Source organism: Thamnophis elegans, chromosome 2 (assembly GCF_009769535.1).
Source record: "Thamnophis elegans isolate rThaEle1 chromosome 2, rThaEle1.pri, whole genome shotgun sequence".
Classification (NCBI taxonomy): domain Eukaryota; kingdom Metazoa; phylum Chordata; class Lepidosauria; order Squamata; family Colubridae; genus Thamnophis; species Thamnophis elegans.
Genome location: NC_045542.1, coordinates 109,840,062 through 109,867,273, shown reverse-complemented (window position 1 = coordinate 109,867,273; position 27,212 = coordinate 109,840,062). Strand labels below are relative to the sequence as shown.

Here is a 27,212-nt window from a genome sequence, read left to right as displayed (position 1 = left end):
AATTAAAAAAAAGTTTTGCACTCTGCAAACCTCCCAAAAATGGCTCATATTTTGCAAAAACAGGCTGTTTTTTTTTTCAAAACAGGGCTGGAATAGCCCTTAGGTTTGTAGAGTGTTCCGGAGGGGGGGGGGAGCAAAAATGAGCAAAAAAAACGGCCCATTTTTATCAAAAAAAGGGCATTAGAAAGCTTATAGAATGCTCCTGGCAGCTGGGGGGGGAGGGGGCAAAATTGAGCAAAAAACGGCCCATTTTTCCTCATTGCTGCCCTCCCCAGCTCCCAGGAGCTCTCTGAAAGCTTCCTACAAGTTATGCATGGCCATTTTGGTGAAGGGGCAGGGTTTGGGGAGGCAAAAAAATGCTGTATTCAGTGTATAAGACACACCCAGATTTTCAGCCTCTTTTTTGAGGGAAAAAGGTGCGTCTTATACTCCAAAAAATACGGTAAATATGTTAGAAGATTATAGCCGTACAATATAGATCTGCAACATCTTTGGACTCTTTCAGCAGGCAATGATGATAAAAATATTTTGAATTAGAAATTTTGAGCATCCTCACTGGTATTGATAGAAACAAAATATTTTGTCAAACACATGAAATCCATATGCAGCATATTATTCAAAACAAGACACAAATGGGAACACAGTGGAAACAGCTGCTTATAAAAAGTTTGTAATTTTTCAGTAATAGATTATTTATTTTTTATGCTGCCCATCTCCCCTGTAAGAGGAGTGAGTCAGATTATAAAAAGTTAAATAGAAATGTTATTTAAAACGTTAAAACTCTGCAGATTAAAGTTTTAAAACTATTCAAAAACCTGATCTAAGGTTTACCTGCATCCTCCAAGATATCTTGACTGGTTTATCCTTCAGAAGACCTTGAAGCCGAGCCATTTGGCAGCTGGCTTTGGGTCCACTAGAAATAAGCTCTGTTGCTGGACAGCACCGATGAACTTTCAGAGCAGTATTAAAAGATGCTTGTATCGTGGGCTCTTTTGTTCAGATGCACCAGTTGAACAATGACACAGAAGAGACATTGTAAGAAGAGTATCAATCAGATTCTTACATCTGAATAACAATTCTGTTAACTCATTCAATTCTAATTAACTTTTAATAGAATTTCTGTCATATTTCTTGAATTAGACCGAGAATAAATCTGGGATACTATAAAAATAAAAAAATTAGTAGCAACAAGGCTACATAATACACTAAATGTAAGTGTACTAACATTTAGCCCCATATTCTGTTCCTCATATTTTAATGAACAAGCCATAATCTCCTTAAATTGGAAAGAAACTTAAGAAATCCTGATATAAGAAATTATATAAAACACTATAGACCCCTTTACCCCAAAATAAGGCTTCTAGGGAAACTTTAACTATTCATTCTGATCTCTCTCTATATCTATCAATCTATTATATGTCTGTCTGTCTATCCATCTATCCACCCACCCATCCATCATCTATCCATTTATCATGATCTCTCTATATTGCTATCATCATCTATCTATATCTAATATTAATCCGAGTTCAGTGAATAAGCAACACTGAGCATCACAAAGAAACTTATCAAGGCAGGTTTTTTGAGGAGGACAGCTTTTACTCGCCTCAAAAGCATAGGGATGTTACTCCTCTAACATTGCTATAGGTTTTAAAGGCAACAGGATAGTTTGTGTCGATCTCATTCTCCATCCAGCCTATAAGTGTTCTTAGCAGTGATTTCGGTGAGATTGGCTCAAAGGCAGAAAAACTTAGAACCTTTCAAATATCACTGAATTGCATTCTCACATAATTGTAGCATTGCATCATGTAGGCCATATATGCCATTCAGTGATAATACAGATAGTCCTCAACTTACCACAATTGAGCCCCAAAATTATGTTGTTAAGTGAAACATTTGTTAAGTGAATGTTGTCCCATTTCCAACCTTTCTTGCCATAGTTGTTAAGTGAATCACTGCCAGTTGATAAGTTAGTAATGCAGTTGTTAAATGAATCTGCCTTCCCCATTGACTGTCTTTTGTCAGAAGGTGTCAAAAGGGGATATTACCTTGGGGCACAGTTAACGATCATAAATACTTGCCAAATATCTTAATTTTAATCACATGATCATGGAGATGCTGTTAAGGTTGTTAACTGTGAAAAATTGTCGTAAGTCACATTTTTCAGTGTCATTGTAACTTTGAACAGTCACTAATAAATCAAATACTGAGCAAAAGCTTCCCTTCTCAAAAAATGTTTCCCTGCCTAGATAGGTTTCTTTGGTGATGCCCAATGTTGGTTATTCACTGAACTCAGATTAATAAATTTAACATCAATCAAAACTGACCAGTATTCTCTGTAACCAAATATCTGATTTGGATTTGTAGGCAGATATACTGTAACTTCTACCAACCTAGCAGTTGAAAAGCATGTAAAAATGCAAGTAGAAAAATAGGGACCACCTTGGTGGGAAGGTAACAGGGTTCCATGCGCCTTTGTCATTTAGTCATGCCGGCCACATGACCATGGAGATATCTTCGAATAGTGCTGGCTCTTCGGCTTTGAAACGGAGATGAGCATCACTTCCTAGAGTCAGGAACAACTAGCACATATGTGCGTGGGGAACCTTTACCTTTTATAACCATTTAAGTATCTAGAACTGCCCTGGAATGGAATCTAGTGCCTACCTTCTCTATGAGTGTCAGGAGCCGGGTTTTGGACCAGAGGCTTTCGATAAAGCTCAAAATCAACATCCCGTTTGTCCCATCTCCATTTATCCCGATCCAGAACTGGCTTCATAAAGTTAGTATTGAAAAAATTCTCCTGCCATTTCTAAATGAAGTAAGGAATCATAATGAATGTAGCTATTTTATTTATATCCCATCTTTATCACTTCCACATATAACTCAGAAGGCAAACATACCTAATACTCCTTCCATCTCCCCATCATCTTTCTTTTAATTTTTTTGTGACATCTTTGCCACAGATTGATTTGAAACAGAAACATGGGAAAATTTTCATCTGAAATAATGATGTTCAAAAAGCTTTTAAAAAAACAAAACTATTGACATCTATTTAAATTGTCCTATTCAAAACCTTTTGGACCACTGCTCAGTTCTTATCGTCAGTTCTGTTTATAATTGTCCACCATTCTAATACACATGTACCATATCAAATTTATATAAGTCAAAACATGCTTTGGAAAACAGAAATAACTGATTAGAATAACTGGTTTCTGTTTACTATTATTGAAGAACCTTGAAATGACTATTAACCGTGATGCAAATCAAAAACTTAGTTTCAGGAAGTTTTAGAAAATCTGTTATTAATAGTTGAACTCCTTGTTCTATAGAAAATAAAGTTTTGAATAAAGTGAACAGATTTATCTGGGATAAGGGATGGGACATAAAATGCACCAGCAATTGCTGATGTAGGGTGCCATGGCCACTATAAAATAGCATGGTCCAAGTGAAACAAAAACCATAAAAAGGATAAATATTTATTTATTTAACAAATCTATATCTGATGCAACAACCAGAAAAATACAGCATACTTCACTTAATCCTCCAAGAAAAGATTGAAGGCAAATGAGGTCCAGGCAGAAGAACAACATCATGACATCAAAATCTAAGGGACTGGTTTGGACAAAACTCACACTTTTTTGTCCGGTTGTTGATAAAAATAGGATCACCAACATCCGATGACAGATATGGCACAAGAAGAAGAAGAAATGTATATGGCTGCCCCTAATCTAACTCTCTTCAATTTAAGGATCTTCGATATCTTTCATGGACAGATCAAGATATCAGTCTTTAGTCCTGAGCAATTATAATCATACATATAATCATACAGGCAATGAAATACCAATTAGATTATGGAGATGCCTCATTACTGTTCTTATATGTTTAACGGCATAAACCTAGCTATGTTACCCATGCGTTGTGTTTAGCCAGAAATAAATACTGAGTTTGCTGAGTGTTTTTCCTAGGAAAAACAACACAGTATTTGTCTAAATCTTAATATTTCTGTAGATATTACTATCTGCAGAAGAATCTGAAATTAAACAATAAAAAAACAGCTACCAATTTTCTCCCTGAAGCAGCACATCACTCCCTTTTCGTTTTATCCCTGCACTTAAGTAAGTGATTGAAGTGAAACAAAATTCAGATGCAGTGTAAAGTACAGCTGCTCAAAACATAATACAGCTCTCAAGGTTAAAAATCATTAGCCAGTACTTTTAAAAATCATTTTATTTTAGCATTGTAAAAGATGCAACCTGTTCACAAGAGTAAGGGAAACAAAGAGAGACATACTGAATTGCATTGGACTCTAAATGTTAAAATGCTACACTAAATTTAGTAGTAATATTAGTCCAAATCAAGCATAGCCTGATAAAGCACATGCTGTTGATCAGCTTCTCTGCAGAAATATGCCTTGTATCCTCACAACAATTAAAAAAAAGATCTATCAGTAACATTGGAGTGAATTTCAAGTCTGCATTTAGTCTGCAATTAATCTGGCCTGGAAGCCATTTTTTTACATTGGGCCTTCAGGCCTGCCATGTTTTCGACTGTGGGAAAATGAGAGGTGAAATTATATAGAATATGGAAGATATATATTCTAAATAAAATTCCTTTCTCAGAGTCGAGGACACCTTGCCCTGCACCTGGAGTGGTGTGACTGGGAGGAATTTCCAGTTGGGATGGTGCCTGATTGGATCATGTGATGGACATGTGGGTTCTGAGCAGGGACTTGAACTTTCACTTGGGTGGGGAAAACCTGGAAACTTTCAGACTTCAGACCTCTCTAATAAAATGGAACATTGAGGAACTTCAAGCCTCAGCGTCTTCTTTAGTTGGGGGTGTTACTTGGAACCTTGAAACTGGAAAAATATTAATTCTTGAATTTTCCTCACAATGTAGCAATGAACCATGCTGTTCCTAGTAGAAGATAAATATGACAAGTTGATAGGAATCTAAAATTTTCAATTACCTCTTTTAATTCAATCAATCGTGCCTCATCAGGTCTACGGGGATGTTTGTTGCTGTCTGCGCTGCTCTTAAATCCAGGAATTGCCATCCCTCCAGGATACAACCACAATTTCTTTGATTGTTCAATCTGTTCTTTTAATATAGCACCTTCATCCACTGGGTCAAACATGCCTGACAGATATTCATTATAAGCAAATCTTTTTCCTGGCATCTAAAAAAAAAGCATATATATATAATTATAGTTATGGGGACGAGGTGGCTCAGTGGCTAAGACACTGAGCTTGTCGATCCGAAAGGTCAGCAGTTTGACTGTTCGAATCCCTAGCGCTGTGTCACGGAGTGAGCTCCCATTACTTGTCCCAGCTTCTGCCAACCTGGCAGTCAAAAGCACGTAAAAATGCAAGTAGAAAAATAGGAACCACCTTTGGTGGGAAGGTAACAGTGTTCCGTGCGCTTTCGGCCATATAACTACGGAGACGTCTTTGGACAGCGCTGGATCTTTGGCTTGGAAATGGAAATGAGCGCCACCCCCTAGAATCGAGAACTAGCACATATGTGCGAGGGGAACCTTTACCTTTATCTAATTATAGTTATATATGCACTCATACATATCGCCCCCTGAACTCTAGTGGAATTCATCACAGACCAAAGCAGAGAACAGCCTTCTCCAACTTGCTGTCATTCATACTTAAATGCTCATGCTTCTCAACCAACAAGGTCCAAAGATCTAAAATATAGTGCTGGTCCCAATATATCTGGACAATATCACATTTGGGTGCCTTTGTCTGACTCTGTATTCACTGAAGTAAACTCAAAAACTGTTAAAGCTTAACCCTTTCATTTTCAAACACTAGACATCTAATGGACGAACGTGGGTAGTCTAATTTATTTTTATCTCATACCCAGAAAACTATTATTCTTTACATGTTTTCTCAAGTCACTTTTCTCTTCTCTCTCCTTACTGAGGCAGCCCAAATTTTAAGGACCACTAGAAGCACATCCAGCTCTCTGCTCTCCAATTTGGAATTTCATCCGTCCTGGAACAACATGCCTAGACTATTAGATTCATCCATGTACATGTCTTTAAAAAAAAACCTTAAATAAATAAAAGACAAATCTTGTTTCCTTGCCTTTGCCATTTCTTGTCGAAGTAGCTTCTTTGCAATTTCTGCTGAATTTAAAGCCTGAGTACTATAATTAAAGATAGCATTTTCGCCAAAAGGGAAAGCTCTGATAGTTCTCGGGATTTCTCTTTCAAGTATTTCATTGAGGAAGTTCACATATTCAATATTGGACTGAAAGACATAAACAGGTAAAATTATATTAGCTTTGAATGCATTCCTTCCACACACCCATACACCCCCGAATTACATTAACTACTCTGGAAAATGTCAGTAATTAGGCTGGCAAATACAGAGTATGTATTTCAATTAAGGATTAGAACAGTAAATTAAAATTAAGCCTGTCCTTTCTGCCAACTTTCTGAAAAAGGACTTCCCAAGATGCTATTTTAAAGGCAATATTCTATAGGTAACTGAAAAGTAGAAGCCCAGTTCTATTTGTGAATAAACGTCTTGTTAGCTACTAGTAGCCAATCACTTTTAGTTAAGATAGCAATTCAGTTTTATCTCTCATACAAAAATCACAAACAGTCCTAAAAGCAATTCTTCAACCATTTGCAATAATTGGATAGTACTTTATAACAGGGGTCTCCAACCCCTGAGCCTCGGCCTATTTGACACCTGGCCACAGAAGCGATGGGCAAGCAGTGGTCATGTGTGAAGGCACCTGCCTTTCACACGCCCCTCCTCACACCAGGCCAGGCTGCCAAGGTGGAAAGGTTGGGAACTGCTGCCTTATAGGAGAACTATGTGTGTCTAAGTCAGTGGTAGTCAACCTGGTCCCTACCGCCGACTAGTGGGTGTTCCAGCTTTCATGGTGGGCGGTAGGGGTTTTGTCTGATACTGAAGCACTTTCCTTTTTTAAAAATTTAACTGACTTTTAAAAAAAAAATTCATAGCATTATTTAAAAACATTTTCATTGGGTTTTCATAAAATCACCATTACTATGGAACCGATGGGCGGTTAGAAAATTTTACTACTAATAGAGATACAAAAGTGGGCGGTAGGTATAAAAAGGTTGACTACCCCTGGTCTAAGTGATGGAAAGTATCTCTTTAAGCTGGCACCTTATGAATCACCAAGCCTAGCAATATTATGCTAAACACAAATTCTCAATTTGTTTTCTGAGAAAATACTATTTTCAGGACACAATTGCTTCCATACAAACAAAAACACCAGTAGCTTACCCTTCAATTACAGGTAGTCTTTGCCTTACAACCACAATTAAGCCTAAAATTTCTGTTGCTAAGTGAATTTTGCCCCATTTTATGACCTTTCTTGCCACAGTGAATTACTGCAGCTTTTAAGTTAGTAACACGGTTGTTAATTGAATCTGTCTTCTTCATTGACTTTGCTTGTCAGATCAAAAAAGGCAATCACATGACTCTGGGACACTGCAATGGTCATAAATATGAGTTAGTTGTCAAGCAGCTGAATTTTGATCCTGTGACCATGTGGAGTGGTCTTAAGTGTGGAAAATGGTCATAACTCACTTTTTCAGTGCTGTTGTAATTTTGAATGCTCACTAAATGAACTGCTTTACATGGAGGACTGCCTGTACTAGAAAAATAATCCTCTGAATTCGTCTGACCAAATAGGATGATGTATGTGGTTGATAGCTGCACTAGATTTAGCTCACAAAAATAGTCACTTTGAATACATTCACAACCTTATTCCAGAATCCACAAACATTGTATACAGATTGTACTTCAACAAATTTCCCTGTAATGGATAGATTAGTTTCTATTTTTTTCCAACTAATTTGTTTATTTTCATTTGTTCCAATTCCAAACGAAAGCAAATTTTAAACAGATAAGCACTAGCCCATTTACCCAAAGGGCTTATACAGATTTACTTCAGTAAAATTATTCAACCCATAAGCAAAGCACTCTTTGCCAAAACTATACAGTATAGTTTTTCTTATGTTCATTACACAATCTTAAACAAACTATGTTCTGTCAAAATGGGCTCTAATCTGCTTGCTAAGGAAGCAGTGCTACAAGTAGTAGCACTCAACTTTCAGTCACAATTGGGACTGGAACTTCTGTCATTAAGAGATGCAATTCCTGAGGGAGCAATTCCCAATTTTACGATCTTTTTTCTGAGGATGTCAAAGGAATCTGGCTTCCCCACTGATTTACCTTGTCGCACATTCCCTGGGAACGTCAAAAACCAGGATGCTGTAATCATCATAAATATATGCTCGTTGCCAAGCATCCCAAATTTAATCTCATGACCACAGCCACACTGCAAAGACTGAATGTAATTCCCTTTTTTTCAGCATCACTCTAATTTCAAAAAGTCATTAAATGATAGTTGTAAGTTGAGAACTACTTGTATGTGCAGCTATACGGCATTAAAAAAAAGGAGGGGGGAATCCGCGCAACAGAAGCTGGCATCTGGTGATCAGCCCCACCCAGCCTCGCTAAAAATTCGACTTAATAAAATCTGTACAGGTTGCCAAATCTTTCTGCAACGCAATTTTCACTGTTTTTGCTTTACTCACCTGGATATAGTTATGTGGTGCCTGACTTTCTTGTTCCCTTTTTCTTAGTATATACTTCTTATTGTAGATATCGAAATGAGAATACCCGTAGTGTCTCATGCCTGAAGGCTTTTGCATTTTGTCAAATGTTTCCAAGATCTCTGTGGGGTCCTTTAGATACATGTCAGCTTTAGTCAAGGGAACCCCAAACTCCTGACTCAAGATTGTAATCATTTCTGCTGAAGGCAAGAGACTGTAATGGACCACATCCCTTAACTTCTTACTGTGGCAGATGTAATCAAGTCTACAGCACGGGGAAAGAAAACGAACAACTGAAGATCAGTGTTGTAATTTAAATAAGGGACCTATTAATTTAATTTTAATTTTACTACTGTTTGTTTTAATTTTTTTGCCTTAACTCTACTGTTGAAACTCAGATTGCATCCCTTTTAATAAATAAATCACATAGCAACAATTTACTTTGAACAAACAAATCAAAATAGCGAAGCCAGTCAAGCTGACAATGGTTATGAAACCAATACAAAACCAAATACAATACAAACCAATAATAGATTAACTATTATGTCTATTAACTACTATCCCTCCTCAATCTGATGTCTTTGCAGGTAAACTTAGAACTTTGCCAGTGAGTTATGGAAAGTTGATATTAAACATTTATTAAATAAAAATTATCATCATCATTTAACGACCCCGTAATAGCAATAGCAATAGCAGTAGACTTATATACCGCTTCATAGGGCTTTCAGCCCTCTCTAAGCGGTTTACAGAGTCAGCATATTGCCCCCAACAACAATCCGGGTCCTCATTTTACCCACCTCGGAAGGATGGAAGGCTGAGTCAACCCTGAGCCGGTGAGATTTGAACCGCTGAACTGCTGATCTAGCAGTCAGCTGAAGTAGCCTGCAGTGCTGCATTTAACCACCGCGCCACCTCGGCACCTTTTGCAGGGTGGAGTCTGGGCAATTGAATGGAGCATTTAATGGCCAGGTGCCCTTCTTGTCACCAATGCGGAGCTTTGTTCAGCAGATATATTCTCATTGTGCCCAGAGAAAGAAATATCTGCCTCTACCTAGGATTGAACTCACATCCTCCTGATTGTGAGGCGAGAACTCCACCTCTAGACCACCACACCACTCCTATTTATTAAGTATAAATATTGTCCACTATTTACTTTTCAACATGTCAAATCATTTGCAGAACTCTTGCTCCACTCTTCTCAGGTGTAGCACTTTGTGTCCTAATCAGCTTTCCTACAGAAGGTTCCAGGTAGCAACAAATCTCATCTGGACCGGGAAATGATCAGATCACGCATTGAAAGCCACTGAATGATCATTCAGAGACAAAACAAGACCCACTGTACATTCACCTGAGTCAGGCACAGACTATTTGGGATGGCTGCCATGGAGGCCATAAAATCCGAGCCCTGCCAGATTCCTATCCCACCCCAAAATAAACCTTTACCATATTCAACTTCTAAATCCCCATAACTCGTATGCCAAAATCTAACAAAGCTGTAACCTGGAAAGAGCTTCAAAGCACGGCTGAGGAACCATATCCCTGATGTATAACAAAGCCTGCTTCATGAGGCTTGACAGTGGCTTGCAGAGACGGACGTGAAGCAGGATGGATTCAAGATTGATATACAGCCGCTTGTGAAAACACAAGTGTGAATTATAGAATATCTGCAATCTTCCATGTTCCGTTTCATGCACCCTGTAAGATAGGAAATTGGACTATATCAACTAATGAATCACTCATTTCTTCTGTGGAATGAGACTTTTAAAACACAGGTACAAATCCTGTAAAATAAGTAATAAAAGCTCTGTGCTGCACATCAGTTTTCTACAATGTTGGCACTAAAACAGGGGTGTCAAACTCAAGGCCCCGGGGCCGGATCCAGCTCATGGGGTGCTTAGATCTGGCTTGTTGGGCCGCCCTTGAAACGGCAAAGAACCTGCCCGCAGTGCCTCTGCCAGTGAAAACTGTGCTCGAGAGGGCCATATACACCCCTCCAGCTCCATTTTTGTAGCAGAAGGTTGCAGGAGGCTGTTGCAGCCAAACAATGGAGCTCGGGAACCAGTTTTTACTGGCAGAGTGCTCAGGCCATCACAGGCACCCCGACACAAGTGACATCAAGCTGGCCATGTCCACCCCGGCCACGGCCATCCCGCCCCCCCCCCCAAGGTCAAACAAAACCCTCATGTGGCCTTCAATGAAATCAAGTTTGACACCCCTGAATTAAAACTACTCTTCTATAAAAGCAACAAGACAAAAATGGGATTCCTCAGAAGGCAAATCCCAGCAGAAAAAATCACATTATTTTTAAAAGAACGTAACTAAGTAAAAACTGCACCAACAATGGCTTACTCGTCTGAAGTGTGCATTTCTCTTCATTTGAGATGAGTCTATATAATAAAAAATATTACTGGATGCTGAGCTGAGGAAACTGAAGCCAACCTAGAATTAGGAACTATTCCAGCTGCTTCAGCCATGCTATTCACATGCAAACCTGGATCTCTCCTTGCAAAGGATTGCTGCAATAATTAACATCTAGCTTCTGCCAAACTCAGCATATTTTACATGCTACAGAAATAAAGCCTTCAACAGCTTTCTTCCTTGTAACTGCACTAATGCTACGTTGAAATGAACTGCGTTTTAGCTCTACAAGTATAGCACATATGCTACTCCTATTGATGCACTTCCGATAAAGTTGCTTTAATTTTGATACTGGAAATAAATATACATAAATTTGCATATAAAACAAAAGATGTCTGTCAAAAAGAAGGCATAATATGAAGCTTTGGGCTAAAAAAGACATTTTCTTTGGTATGAATGAAAACAGGAGGGCACTTGTCACTTTAATACACTTAAGTATAGTTTGTTCTAAATATTGCATCCTGTTAAACTACATAGGATGGGTTGTGAGACATTCTGTTGTTGTTTTTAAATAGATATGTGTGATAGGCATAGGAATAACTTGGAGGGACAGGAGGAAGAGCTGCAACCAAGCCAAGGGTCAAACAAAAGAAACATGAGCCCTGTGCATAAGTGTAATTATGAGAACGTCTCTTAAGAATGATCTTCTCTAGTTCTCATGCAGATGAAGGGAGGGAGTTTGGAGGTACATTCAGACTTATCAGATTCTTTTACTATAACTTTGTAATAAAAGTAGTAGTGTACTAGTATGCATGACTTTAGTTCCCTAGTTTGGACTACCTTGAAGAGCCGACAATATCCTAGTTAAGTAAATATTTCAGCACTGAGGACCATCACAATGTTTCCTTACCCTGCACTATAAGATCTTACTTGAAGTAGAAGCCAACCCTTGCCATTGTGACCTAATTCAGTCTTGTGCTGTCAAATTCTAATGTATCAGAGTAGCAAAAGCTGGCCTAACTGCTTGTCTTTGGCTCCCAGGGTGATACATTTATCCTTCTCTGGAGACTATGCAACTGAACTATCAGGATTCATCCTTGCAAAACGGGGCAAAGACCTGAGCATCAAGTATTAATATAAAACACTTAAAATATTTTTAAAACTTCCTTCCCCCCTCCAACACTATAGTCAGCTCTGAAGGATGAATATCACAGAATAAGTAACAGGTGTCAACTTACAAAAGTCTATTTAGTGGACATTTAAAGTTACGGCAGCCCTAGAAAAAGTGACTTATGACCGTTTTTCACAATTACGATCTTTGCAGGATCCCTATGATCATGTGATCAAAATTCAGATGCTTGGCAACTGATTTGTATTTATGACCACTGCTGTGTCCCAGGGTGATACCCTTGTGCGACCTTTTGACAAGGGAAGCCAATGAGGAAGATAATTATATCCCTAACTTAATGACTACGATTCACTTAACAACTGTGGCAGAAAAGGTCATAAAATGAGGCTAATCTCATTTTAATGTCTTACTTAGCAACAGGTATCTCGGGCTCAATTGTGTTTGTAAGTTGAGCACTACCTGTACAAGTAAAGGTAGAGAAATAGGTTTCCCCTCTGACTAACTCTGTTTCTTAGCCAAGGGAGCCAATGTTGTCTGAAGACACTTCTATGGCCAGCATAACTACTGTATTTTTTGGAGTATAAGATGCATCGGAGTATAAGACGCCCCAAGGTTTTGAAGAGGCAAATTTAAAAAAAAAAAGTTTTTGCATTCTGCAAACCTCCCCAAAATGGCCTGTATTTCACGAAAACGGGCCTGTTTTTCCCCCCAAAAAAGGCATGAATAGCCTTTAGGGGGTTTGCAGAGTGCTCCTGTGGGGTAGTCCCCCCAAAAAAATGAGCAAAAAGGCCCGTTTTTCACAAAAATGCATTCATAGCCTTTAGGAGACTTATAGAGTATTCCTGGGGCGGGGGGGGGGGGCAAAATTGAGCAAAAAACCGTCCATTTTTCACTCATTTCTGCCTTCCCCAGCCTGCAGCAACTCTCTGCAAGCCTTTTACAGGCTCTGCACGGCCATTTTTGTGAAGGGGGTGGGGTTTCGGGAATTAGATGATTGAAAGATGGTAGGTAGGTAGGTAGGTAGGTAGGTAGGTAGGTAGGTAGGTAGGTTAGGTAAGGTAGGTTAGGTAAGGTAGGTTAGGTAGGTAGGTAGGTAGGTAGGTAGGTAGGTAGGTAGGTAGTCGTTTCCAGCTCTAGGGGTGGTGCTCATCTCCGTATTTAAGCCAGAGAGCCAGAGCTGTCCGAAGACTTCTCTATGGTCATGTGGTCGGCACGACTAAACGGCAAAGGCACAAGGAGCACTGTTACCTTCCCACCAAGTTGTCCCTATTTTTCTACTTGCATTTTTACATGCTTTCGAACTGCTAGGTTGGCAGAAGATAGATAAGATAGATAGATGATTGATTGATTGATTGATTGATATAATTTCAAATATCAGAGAAAGTGTAAAGGTAACAGTATCCTCAAGAATCAATTCTTCCTGCCTATATTAAAAATTCCTGTCTCTTGTACCCCTATGAGCGGACAAAATATAGAAAGCTACCAATTTCTACAGCACTATTCTTTTTTTTTAATGTTCAGGCATAGATTTCATTCCAACATACTGTTCACTACGCACAATTTTTTTTTTACAATATCATGATACATTCGAGCCACATTCTAAGAGGGGACAATCTAGTACTTCTGTTTATAAATTGATGGTTTGGTCACTTACGAAGTTGTTCACAGGGTGAGCATTTGGAGAAGCAGGAGCTCTTAGCATCACTTCTGAATTTTTTCACTGTTACTATGTTAGGATATAAAAACTTGTAAACTGCCTTCAGAAGTCGTTAACTACAGAAAGAAAGTAATGTTCATAGTAAAATGGTGTTGATTACCTATCAATCTTTTTATTCCACATCCTCTTAATTGCTTTATTTCTGAAACCTTCCAGGATAAGAAGGTGAATGGACCCATCAATTATGTGAAATCCAGTAATAATATTTAGCTGAGAAATCTCTTCTAAGGAAAGTTTCTGGTTCAGTTTCAAAGTGTTAAGAGATTTTTGAGTTGTTTCTATGGGATAAGTATCAAGTAGGAAAGCCTCTGAATTAATTTCTGTAATCTCTTGCATCAAATAATATAATAATGATGTGTTATTATAATCAAAAAGATAAATGATGCAGCCATATGGACAATGTGCAGCAGTATCATCTTCTTCTTCTGCAGGAACTAATGGTACACTTATTTCAACTCTCACTTTAAGATGTGACTCTGCATTTACATAATGCCCAATTGAAAGTTCAACAACTTGAGAGTCATCTGTTTTCTTAGCCCCTGTACTGGCATTTTGCCCATCGGATTGAGATGTATCTTTAATTGAGCAGCTGTGAATTGGTGCACAGAAATTCAAGGTTTTTTCACCTAGCAGTAAATCGTTCAAGTTGATTTTAGCTACTCCATATGGACTAAAAATATTTTCCTTGGCTGTAATGAAATTCTGGACCAGGTATCTCGAAGTGACAGCGCTTATGTCACTTAGTTTGCTATCTCCCGGTTCCTCTCCAAACAAAGATGGCTTTGTCTTGAGAGTTTCCTTTTTCTTATCTCTGTCATGAATTTCAATTTCTAAAGGTGGGCCTCTTAAGTATTCATTGAGTTTTCCAGGGTCTATTGCTCCTAGAAGAATCACGTTGCTATCTTTAAAGAAGACATCGGTCCCATGATCTCGACCTTCTGTATAATGGGGAGACATTTGGTAGAAACTGTATTTGCAGTAAACGGGAAGGCAAGTTTTCTGTAAAAGACAAAGTAACAGTATAAATCTTCAGTATAAATATGACTTCTTGATTCTAGATGTATTAAGTATTCAAATGTATTCCAAACATCGAATAAAATAACTTCGAAGTAATAGCTAAAACCAAAACGACAATCAAAAAGAAAACATCAAAGAAACTAAAGTAGGGAAAAAAATACTTAATAGTCTAAGAGGGAAGGTTGTAGGGAGAACATTTCAAGCACACACACCTAAGCAAGGTGTTTCCTAATTTAATATCACAACTGGGGGAAAAAACTTGTGCTCATTCACATGGCAGATACTTGACACATCAATTGATACATCAAGTATCAATACTGTCAATACATACGTAGATACTTGATACATCAATTTCTAAAGGTGATCTGCTTCAGGTTCCAAATACACACACACACACACACACACACGAGTTGCTAGGTAAACATAAGCAATTTACTTCAGTATGAACAGATAATCGAAGGTAAATATACCAGTCTCTGAAGATAAAGTGGTTTCGCTTTCCACAGAAACAAGCAGAAGAATAATCAAAAATTCAAAATTGAGAGAGCCAAACAAAATTTGTGGGCCTGTCCAAGGATGAGAATTTTAGGTTTCCTACAGAGCAGATGGCAATAACATGGCCAGATACAGGAAATCAAACCATTGTTTCCAACAACGAAACACAAGTCAAAGCTGCCTCTTAAAGAAGGCTGAAGCCTTTAAAGCAGTGGTTCTCAACCTTCCTAACGCCGCGACCCTTTAATACAGTTCCTCGTGTTGTGGTGACCCCCAACCATAAAATTATTTTCACTGCTACTATGTAACTGTAATTTTGCTACTGTTATGAATCGTAATGTAAATATCTGATATGCAGGATGTATTTTATTGTTATAAATTGAACATAATTAAAGCATGTAATTATATATTGTGAAATATTTATTTCTAATTACAAATAAATGAAATTTTGTCTTGAAGCATGGTGTAGCACAGGGATTGGCACTCTTAAACACTCAAAAGAGCCATTTGGATCCGTTTCCCACAGAAAAGAAAACACCGGGAGCCACAAAACCTGTGTGGGTTTGGCCAACTCAACATCTCTCCCACTCAGTCACATGACATCCTCCCTGACATGCCTACCCAGGTTTCATGGCTCAGTGTTTTCTGTGGGAATAGGGTCTCTCTCTCTTCTCTCCCCCTCCCTCTCATTTCTGTTTTTTCTATTTTTCCTCTCTCTTTCTCTTCTTCCTTCCTTCCTTCCTTCCTTCCTTTCTTTCCTTCCCTTTCCCTCTTTCTTTTTCTTTCTATCTCATTGAATACAATAGCAAATCCAAAATAAAGTTCTTAATTGTAGGAAATTGCTTTTCTGTAATCTTTTCATAGTGAACTCTAAGTTGATAGAAGCTGGCAAGATTGTACTAACAGCTATAGGATATATATTTTGATTTCTTTTGAGTTTGACAATATAATATGTTATCCAAAATTATAAATAATCTTATTTTCAGATGCATTTTTTTGCCATCTCTGTTATTTTCTTTTTTAAAAATCAGACTTGCTTCCAATTTGTGCCTTCTGGCAAACTGCAGCTTTCTTGGCAAGTGATCTAGCTTGCTATTGCTTTCATCATCGGTCTGACAAAGTAAGTTAGTTTCTTTCTTTCTTTCTTTCTTTCTTTCTTTCTTTCTTTCTTTCTTTCTTTTTCTCTTCCTTTCTTTCCCCCTGATTTGTTTCCCTCTATTTTCCCTCTCTCTCATTCTCTCCTTCCAGCTCTCTTTCATTTCTTTCTCTATCTCTCTCTCTCTTTCTCCCCTTCTCTCTTTCATCTCTTTCTTGCTCGTGCAAGCAAAATACAATCCTGGGCCGGGATCATGCCACACTGAGAAGTGAGTAGCTGGCTGTGCTGCGCAGGAGACTCCTCAGCGCCAGACTCAGGTCAGCACCAGCCGTGGTCCCCTTCGTGTTGGCTCAGGAAAGAGCTGGAGCAGCTGTCACTGGATGCAGAGAGGAAAGAGTTCCAGAGCTCTGCGCAAGGAGAGCCCTGTGCAGTGCAGGACAACTGGAGTTTTTCCCTCCCTGCACTCAACCAGCTGCTGCTGCTGCTCCCCATTCCCCTCCTTCCTAAGCCTTCCTTTCCCAGCGTCCTCTGTGCTGCGCGGGTCTCTCTTACCCCACTCCTCGCCTCCATTCCGGCTCCTACTTTCCCCCCACCCACAACACAAACACACATACATACATGTACACTCTGATCTTGGGTGCTCGGCTGCCTTCAGCGAGAGGAGCAGCAGACCCATCAGTCTTCTGGCACCTTCTCGGCAGCCTCTCCGTGAGAGGCTCTTCGGCGACCCCTGTGGAAAGGTCATTTGATCCCAGAAAGGGGCGCAACCCACGGGTTGAGAAGCGCTGCTTTAAAGCATATATGCCCTTAATTGGCAAGGAGCCTCATTGAACATCTTTGCTATGCTCTCCCCTACTCTACAAGTCCAAGTGCTTAGAACCTGTACATCAACATCTGGCTATTCTGATCGTGCCTGTTTGATCAGCCTCAAGAGATTTCTGGCTCAATGTCTCCTAATGCTGGCATTCAATTGGTTCAACCAGAGTAGCTTCTCTGGACTCTATCTGAGTCCTAGGCCATGACACATAGTGATAGAATATTAAGCTAAGCACTTCTGTATTGTCTAACACACTAGGACATAAAATTGATTTCAATAAGACAAGAACTATCACCAAGGCCGAACACTTCAACAACCGTATAATCAGAGAAGCAATCGAAATAGAAAAACGCCCACACAGCATGAACAGGCGGGATGATACCTCCCGCCTGCCAGCCCTTTGGAAGCCTGCCCTTATTAACAAACGAATCCCAAACATGATGAATGAGACCAGGCCCACACCCACAATAGCCACACAGAATATCAACAAAAAACATCCACAAAGAAAACAGACAAAAACACAAACTGATGAGGAGGCACGACCCAGAACCAGAAGCCAGACTACAAAAGCACAATCAGCCTCTTTAAAACCCCTCCTACCCTCACATGAAACACAACCCCCCAAACAATCAGAACAGAACACACCTCCACCAAATAAGGACACACCTCCACCTAATCAAGACACAGCCAAGCCCCCACCCAATCAGTTTAATCCCCTACTGGCAGTTAAAATTAATCCCCTACTGGCAGTTAAAAGGAACAAACAGCCGAGATCTCACACTACTCCTGGAAACACCAAACCTGAAGTAGTCTGAAGCAGCCTGAAGATGACGAATGAGACTTCGTCGAAACGTCGCCAAGACATCTCCAATTCTACGCGGGAGAAAACCCGAACAACTAGAGACCTACATACTAACACCCGCGAAAACCTCAGAAAACACCCCCCCCCAAAAAAGAGGGTGAAAATTTGGGTGCGTCTTATACACTGAATGTAGCCCCACATACCCACCGGCCCCAACCCTTTGGCCTCTGTCTCCCAGCAAATTACCTCCTTGCAGCAAACAGGAAAAATGGGGCTTGCTGCTATAGCAATCCCAGCTGCCTAAAACAGCTGATGATTGGGAGGCCCAAGCTGAAATTGAAAGCGAAACTAGCTGTTTGCTCCAGGAGGCAAACTGCTGGGAGGCAGAGGCAGATTTTCTTTCTTGTGCTAATCAGGCTGTTTGCTGCAAGAAGGTAAGCCAATAACTATAAATGTATACATAATGTTCAAATTATTATTTTTTAAAGACTGCTTTATTATTGTTCTAAACAGCTTAACAAAATGAAGACGCTTTTTAAAATAAATGCTTGATCTGAAGAGGCCCAGTGCTATTGTATCTTCTTTTAAATAGCGGAGAATAACTATACTTCCAGAAAGCACATCAATTTTAACAGCATTTGTACAAGTATCGTCTGAAATGTAACACTACAAACAGTGTATATTGTCTGTACTGTTTGCTGTCTGTTGCATTGCTGGGAGGCAGAGGCAGATACTGTTCCATTGTTTTCCTCCCCAAAAGCTAGGTGCGTCTTATACTTTGGAGCGTCTTATATTCCAAAAAATACGGTAGGTTATGAGAAAATTGGGGAATGAGAAGTCCTCTCCCTACCCTAGGTCAAGTATAGAGTAGGATATAGAGTGGAAATAAAACAACAGTAATAACAGCAGTATTAAGAAGGATTGAAGTGGCTTTTAGTGAAAAAATATGGAAAGAAGAATTGAAGGTTCATGAAGGATAAAACCTTCTAAATAAATTCTCTGGAGAACGAGAGCCAGGAGAGAGAGGAGAGGAGGATGAGAGAATCCTTTACTGGTTTGATTAAAAAAAAGTTAAAAATGCTTCATTCAAAGCTTTTTAAATCAGGACTGAAAAACAATCAAATGAAAAATGACCTTCAATAGTAGTCCCTGTGTTACAAAAGCCGTAGTCAAGGTTCCCCCCTACAAGAGAATTAAGGAAGGCTAGTGAATCCCTGTGCATTACAAAAATTAATGTTTTCTACATTTCATTCTAGGACATTTAGAGTATATAAAGACTCCGTGAATCCAGAAACAAAAGACACTTTAAAATATATGGTTGTTGCCCCAGAATACCCTCTACTATTACTATATAGAACCAAAAAGAATTACCTGCAACTCTTCAATCGGGACAGGAGTATTTGGTAAACATTTTGCAGACTTAATCTTAATAATCAGTGGGTTTAAATCATGTTTGTGTTTCTCACTCATAATAGGTTTGTCTACAGCAAAACCTAAGTATGCTTCATTAAGTTTGGGGGAATTCCCTTCCCATCGACTGGCTGTATAGTAGTCACCTGCAGATGGAGAGAAGGATCTGAATTATTTATAACTGTTCAGGTTAAAAAACGTAAAATCTGTTATGTTGAGACTGATCCTTAGGTCTTCATGGATGGAGACCATGTACAATTTTTTGCAAAAATACTAAAATGGATTGTCTCTGTCTGCTTCCAGGATGTTTTTCCCACCAGACATCTCTCTCCCGGTCATTCCCAAGTATTTCCCCAACCAATAACTAACTGGGCCAACCCTGCTTAGCCATCTGCAGAGGCTGACTGAAGGGCTGATGCTAATGCAGTTAATGAAGCAAGACATTCCTATTGCTGCTGAAAATATAGACCTCCCTAGCTCTCACTTTTACTACCCTGTTTCCCTGAAAATAAGACCTCCCAAGATAATAAGCCCAATCGGGCTTTGGAGTGCATGCACTAAAATAAGCCCTCCCCTGAAAATGAGCAGTCCCCAAAAATATTTCAACCCAGCAGCAACCATGAGGTGACCACGCTCGCCTCCTGCACCTCAAAAATAAGCTCTCCCCCGAAAATAAGGCCAAGTGTTTCTTTTGGGGGTCAAAAGAAAATAAGACCCTGTTTTATTTTTGAGGAAACATGTACTCAAGAAGCAGAAAATAAAGGGATATAACTATGACAGTCTCATGTGCAAATTCTGGTGTAATAGTCCAAGTTACTCAGAAAGCACCAATCTATACTGTAGGAAATAATAAAACAGGAAGCAGGAAAGCATATGAAGCAAATAGTTTAATTGAAGTCAAATATTTTTCTGTCAAAAGCTTTCTTTGGGACCAATCAAGTAATATATACACCATAGCTGGGACATACTAAGAATAATTCATATCAAAGGTGAATTTTAAAACATATTTTGTAAGAACCAAACACAATATGGCAGGCAGTACCATGTTTCCCCGAAAATATGACATGTCCTGATAAGGCCATGACACATTTTTCAGGTGGGAAAAAATGTAAGCCCTCCCCTGAAAATAAGCCTCCTGGACAACCACCCCACCTCTGGCCATCATGCACCGACCTAGTGGTATTCTGAAGGTGCCAAGCCGCAGGAACGGGGGGGTGGGGGGGAAGGCTCGCATTGCTTGGTGCCTTCGGGATACCGCTAAGTTGGTAAGTGGTGCTGTGCCCAGCTGGAGAGGGGGGTTCCGGGAGGTTGCTCTCTTGCGAGTGGGCTTCCGAAGAACCAGCCACAGCCTCAGGGTCGAACGGCTGTGTTGCAGCAGCTGAGCAGCCGCCCGGCAAACCCACTTTCCAGCCGGGCACAGTGTCATTCACTACCTAGGGGTATCGCCAAGCCGCGTGAGAGGCTGTTGCCGCCCTCCGGCTCCCGCGGCCTGGCGCCTTCAGAATGCCCATAGGTCAGTGAATGGGGCTCTGCATGGCTGGAGAGGGGGTTGCGCGAGGGGCTTTTCCGCTCCCTGCTCACGCGACTCCCAGTTTCACAATGCCCTTGCCTAAGTCTCCCTGCAGAGCCAGGGCATTTCCGCTGCCACCGCCGCCCACTACCATCACATGGCTTTTTCTGTGGCTTCCAAAGCACGGAGGTAGGATGCAGAGTCTTCTGGAAGTTGCCACTCTGGGAATACGCTCTGTGGTTGTACGCTCTGGGAGTATGCTGTGCCAGCAGTCAGCCCACAACCATAGAGCATACTCCCAGAATGGCCACTGCTGGAAGACTCGGCTGCGGATCTCCGGAGTTTGGAAGTCGAAGAATAGGTTATGCTTGGAGCGCCGCAGCGGTGGCGGCCCTGGCCCTGGAGGCAGAGCTGGGCCAGGGCATGGTGAGGCTGGGGGGTACACGAGCTGGGGTGGAACAAGCACTCACACAACCTCCCTTTCCAGCCGGGCAGAGCACCATGTACTGACCTAAGGGTATCCCGAATGCACCAAGCTGCGGGAGCTGGGGGGAAGGCAGAGCACCACGCAGCTTAGTGCATTTGGGATATCACTGGGTTGGTCAGTTTCCGGGAGAGGGAGGTTTCCGGGTGGCTGCTTGTGAGTGTGGTCACCTCATGGTTAGTGGATTGCACTACTGCGATAGCGCAACACAGCCATTTGCCCCTGAGGCTGTGCCTGGCTCTTCGGGTGCCCGCTTGCAAGAGAGCAGCAACCCAGCAACCCCAAAACAATAACCCCCCCCTCCACTGATAATAAGTCCCAATCAATATTTTTGGGATGAAAAGAAAATAAGACTCTGTCTTATTATCGGGGAAACACGGTATAAGAATACAATTGGAATTCATCTAATATTGTGTCAATTGGTAACAAGGAGCCATGAATATCTAAAACATATATTTGTATTTTATGGTGTTTAAATCAAGACCTGGAGATAATTATTTCTATGAAAATATTCTGTTTAGTAGAAAATAATATTGTATTCCCAGAATCAAAAAAGATATTGAAAGATGAATGAAATACTCTTAAACTGTGGGGAAGAATAAATGATGTAAAATCTCAATATGGCTTCTGTAGTAATGAGCATTTTGAAAGCAGCGTTTATGCTGGTTTCATATAATGTTTGGCTTATGTCCACAAGTAGCTCCTTACTGGTTAGATATTACTATGGTGAACACTTGCAAGGAAATAAAAGTTCAAGTAAATAGATATAGTTAAATTACATCCATTCAATATAGACTTGTCCATTTGAAAGAGCCTTGGATACAAAGAGTGTGGACTCTTGCAAAAAAAAATTATTCAGTTTGCTCGGAAGGCTGCAAAAAATTAAAACCATTAAAATGGTTTTGGATCAACAAGAGATAAGCTTAGATAACATGCTTCTATATCATCTAGGTCTGGGATGTGCGGGCTGGCCAGCTGAGTTCAGCCTTTTTAAAGCCATTTTTTGCCCTCCCCAAGCTCCAGAGGCTTTATAGGAGCCTGGGAAGGGGCAAAAAAAGCCTCCCCCCCCCCCGAAGCTTTCCTGACGCCTCCGGAGCACAAAAAAACGCCACTATGGGCAAACCGGAAGTTTGGGAATGGACTTCCGGTTTACTCGTAGGGTCGGTTTAAGCCCTCCGGAGGCTTCAGGGACGCCTCCTGAAGGTCCCTGAAGCCTCCTGAGGCCTCCAGGGGGTAGGCTGTTTTCACCCTCCCAGGCTCCTATAAAGCCTCTGGAGCCTGGGAAGGGCGAAAAAAGCATGCAAAAAATGGGGGAAGCGCCTCTTATGCGCGCATGCACACTGGGGCATGTGTCGCGCATTACATTATGGGTGCGGCACGCCTGCTGCGCTCCCCCCTTATGGCACGCGAGCCAAAAAAGGTTTCCCCATTGCTGAACTAGGTTTTACTGATTGCCTAAAAATTAAATGATAATAACCCGTCTAGTAATACTCGTTAGTGAAGAATTTTAAAAAGGAGAGAATGCTGCAAAGTTCTACCATAAAGTGGTCTGTCCACATTTCCAATTTAGATTGCCTCCAAATCACTAAACTGTCAGAGATCAGAACACCCAGATTCACCACGCTATAAAAAGACGTTAAGACTCTAGAAAGAATGCAGAGAAGAGCAACAAAGATGATTAGGGGACTGGAGGCTAAAACATATAAAGAACGGTTGCAGGAACTGGGCATGGCTAGTCTAGTGAAGAGAAGTACCAGGGGAGACATGATATCAGTGTTTCAATATTTGAGAGGCTGCCACAGAGAGAAAGGGGTCAAGCTATTTTCCAAACCACCTAAAGGCCAAGCAAGAAATAATGGATGGAAACTGAACGAGAGATTCAACCTGGAAATAAGGAGACATTTTCTGACAGTGAGAACAATCAACCAATGGAACAGCTTTGCCTTCAGAAGTTGTGAGTGTTTCATCACTGGAAGTTTTCAAGAAGTGACTGGACTGCCATCTGTCAAAAATGGAGTAGGGTCTGCTTGGGTAGGGGGTTGGACTAGATGATCTGCAACGTCCTTTCCAACTTTGTTATCTGTATCAAGTGCAGGGATAAGCCATAAAACTCACGCCCTTTTGTTGTCAGGAGGGTGGGGCTTGGATCACGGTGTTATGCCTGCCATCTTGCAAGTATTTATTTCCCTGGTATTCTTTCATCATATTCCCAATTTTTCTGTCACTCATTATCTGGGGAGAATAATACCTGCTAGGAGAGGGATGAGGTCCAGCTTCAAAGCCGCTATTCCAAATTTCCTCACGTAGGCTGCGTGGGCAGCTGCTTCTTTACCAGCTGACTTGTGCGCAGCCAGTTTTGATTTCTTCTCAGCACTGAAAATATTACCTTTTTGTGATGGCCTCCTTTTTTCTGATGGAAGAAAAGCTGGAAAATTAATAATTAATTTATAATTTGGATAAAATTGATTTATAAAGACAGAAAAGTGGTTATTAAATTTAGCTTCAATTTCACTGCCTTACAAACTGGAAGTTGGATTATGACAACTGGATTTTTCTTTTGGGTTTGAGTTCAGTTGCCATCATTCAATTTCCCGAGACCTCTACCTAGATGACTGAGAATCTTCATTGACACATTGCCTCACTATGTCTTACTTCTCTTCTCAGCTCTGCATAATGCTGCATATCTTGAAAGGAAAGAGCAGAATGGACATACATATATATCCAGCCCTGCAGGTATTCTAAAAATGGTGCAGGCAGGATGAAATCAGGAAGTGCCTGATGTGTCTTACTAAATTCTCTGCACTGACAATCAATTCTCTCAATCTGACCAGCAGCTGATTCATCCATTACTCATGGCACAATACTGCAAACTTGTAATGTTATTGTTAAGTATTACAGCTCAATTATATGGAACTCTGGACACGATGGAGCACCATACATTGGTTTTACTTATTTTTCATTTTCTCATTCTTAATTTAGATTTTGTCTTAAACTAACCTTGTCAAAGATTGTTTTCAATGACCAACCCAGATTGGATTGTTTTCAGGGCTTAAAAACAGATCATTACAGAGTTTACTTCCTAAAACTCAGATAGCGGTTTGCTACCCATACTGAAGGATGCAGAAACGTGCTCTCAATCAAACAGTACATTGACTAGATTAAGCAACAGAATGCCAAGTATTTACAGAATGGTAAGCAATTCCAGAATAAAGAAATGTTTCAAAAAGCTGAAATACATCGAGAAATTGAATTGGGAACTATTACACATTCCAGTTTTACGTCCTGCTTTGAAATAGTAGTTTTGTAAAGATTGCTGCCATCCACTATCATCCAAGGAAATGTCCTTGCTTGATTATCGTTTTCCTAAAAATGTGACTTAGGGCACTAGCCCACATTCCTTGGGAGATCAATGGCACATGGTGTGAACAGAATCAAACTTTTGAATGAGTCACATGTGGAGGCATAGATAAAAATGGTAGAGATATTTTATGGCTCTGTACAACTCAGATCCTCAGGTGAAAGAAAATCAAACTAAAGGATTCTAACTCTGACCCCAAATTTGTATTTTGGAAGATTTACCCACAATCTTTCTCCGAGTAAAATCAGAAATGTTGGTTTGTCTATACACTGTATAGGTAATCTTCAACTTACAACTATTCATTTAATGAGCATTCAAAGTTACAAGGACATTGAAAAAAGTGACTTATGACCATTTTTCACTCTTATGACCATTCCTACCTCCACGAGATCAAAATTCAGGTGCTTGGCAACTGATTTCATACTTTATGTGATCATGTGACTGTGGCAGTGTCCCACAGTCACATGATCATTTTTGCAACCTTCTAACAAGCAAAGTCAATGGGGAAGCCAGATTCACTTAACAACCGTTATTAACTTAATAACTGCAGTGATTTATTTAACAACGGTGACAGGCAAAATAGTAAAATGGGGGGAAACTCATTTAACAACTGACTTGCTTAGCAAGAGGAATGCTAGGCTCAATTGCGGTTCTAAATCATGGACTACCTATATTAAATTACTTGCCTTCCACATATCACCTTCAAATTTGTCATTAACACTGGTTAACATTCACTATTATCTTGGTTATTAACCTTCAGTAGATTTTTGTCATTTAAAAATTGCAATCGTAAATATATTCATCTTGAAAGAAAAAAATTCCAATGGCATTTGCTTCCTAGAAAATGTACAGGATTGCATGAATCTCAGCACTCACCTGTAGATGCTCTTTCCCTTCTGTCTAAAAGTGATTTGGTCCCATCAGATCTTAATGCTGAGTATTTCGAAGATTCTGACATACGGTGTTTCTGCTTTATACTTTTACCCTCCTGAATGGTTTTTTTCTTTAAAAGAAGACGTCATGCTCCCAGAAATACTGAGTGCACTTAAAGGAAAAGAAGGGATAAAGCTTGTGTTATCCAAAGGAAAATATTATGTATTATCTATATTGCTGCTGCTGGACAACAACGGCTCTACTTGATAAAGTAGAAATAAAAGGGATATAATGCAGATGGCATTCTGAATTTTCTCTAGGATCTATCTATTGTCTTGATAGTGGAAACCAAAATGCCCCCAACAGCCCCATCACCTCTCATCCAAACATGGGCTTTTGTGCCTTTGTGGCTGCTGGGTCCTTTGGTTGCTGTGGTGAGTAGAATCTCACTTGCAACTCTTACTTTTAGTTCTTGCATGTTAAATCTAGATTTTTGTAAGAAGTGCATACATGGGAGCCTTTAGCATTTATGAGACAGAGTAAGACGAGAGCAACAAGGTAGAAAGTAGAAATGAAATAGAACTGGTAACTATGTTATCATTTTTCTCTGTATGATTTAATTGCTCAAAGCTATAGATTGTAGCTGAAATGCTTTTTTCTCACACCAAACGTTGCCAATTTTTGCAGCTGTTGCAACAACCCACAGCAAAACCTGCAGGACAGCCTATTAGTTTTTTAAAAAACGCCATTTGCGAAATAAACATTTGCTAAACTCACGCCAAGAGTTGAGGAATGTCCAACTGCTTGTATAAGGCCATATGGAAGGTTGTCACACAAGGGCTGCACCATCCTGCATGTTCCAACAATATTGTGGTACTTTGAGTGAAAGCTGAGCCAATTAACTACAGATGAAAATCAGCTCAGTTTTCAATCCCAAGGAAACACATGAGAACATTTCTGTAGTACTTGCTCCAGGATGCAGGGCAAGGCACTTAGGTTCTAGTAGGAATTCTTACCTAATCCATCCTCCCTATCCCTGGGACTCCCCTGTCACTTCAAGTCCTCCCCCATCCTTCTCCACTGCACTTATGCAGTCCAAGCTTGCTTTTTTATTCTTTCCCTGCCAAGGGAATGTTGGAAAGAATGATATGAAGAGGCTCAGAGGCTTCTCTCTGTCTGCCCATCTGCCTTTCAACAGGAAAATGCTTTGAAAACCAATCACAATTGGATAAAATGTGGCATGGGGAGAGAACCTGACAAAAGGGAAGTTGTGTTGAAATGGACCAAATCTGGCTAGAGGCTACGAGGAGACAAAATCCTGAAAAATTCTCCCCATGCAGCCATATGAGAGCAGTAAATAAGCCACAGCAAAGGATCTCATTTGCTGCTCTTTCTAAGCCATTCTGTTTCCCTTCCCAATCATGTAACCTAGCACAGAGCTATTTTTAAGAAACTAGAAATAATTCTAGAAGACATTCTAAATCTTCATGCTTCACCAGATTTCTTTCTTCATTATGAACGCAGCAAAGTTG

General features: G+C 40.1%; 1 protein-coding gene across 1 annotated transcript in view; it reads right to left on the bottom strand.

Annotated features, from left to right (window-relative positions):
• Nucleotides 1-1,247: 1,247 nt before the first annotated feature.
• The window catches only part of CFAP92 (cilia and flagella associated protein 92), a 42,566-nt gene continuing 16,601 nt past the window's right edge, over nt 1,248-27,212 (bottom strand). The window contains exons 4-12 of the mRNA XM_032239088.1: nt 23,698-23,874; nt 19,417-19,601; nt 13,919-14,817; nt 10,115-10,309; nt 8,597-8,879; nt 6,099-6,263; nt 4,970-5,179; nt 2,665-2,809; nt 1,248-1,276 (exon numbers count right to left, since the gene is read on the bottom strand). Coding sequence (XP_032094979.1) covers nt 1,248-1,276; nt 2,665-2,809; nt 4,970-5,179; nt 6,099-6,263; nt 8,597-8,879; nt 10,115-10,309; nt 13,919-14,817; nt 19,417-19,601; nt 23,698-23,874 — 2,288 coding nt within the window. The remainder of the gene's footprint in view (nt 1,277-2,664; nt 2,810-4,969; nt 5,180-6,098; nt 6,264-8,596; nt 8,880-10,114; nt 10,310-13,918; nt 14,818-19,416; nt 19,602-23,697; nt 23,875-27,212) is intronic.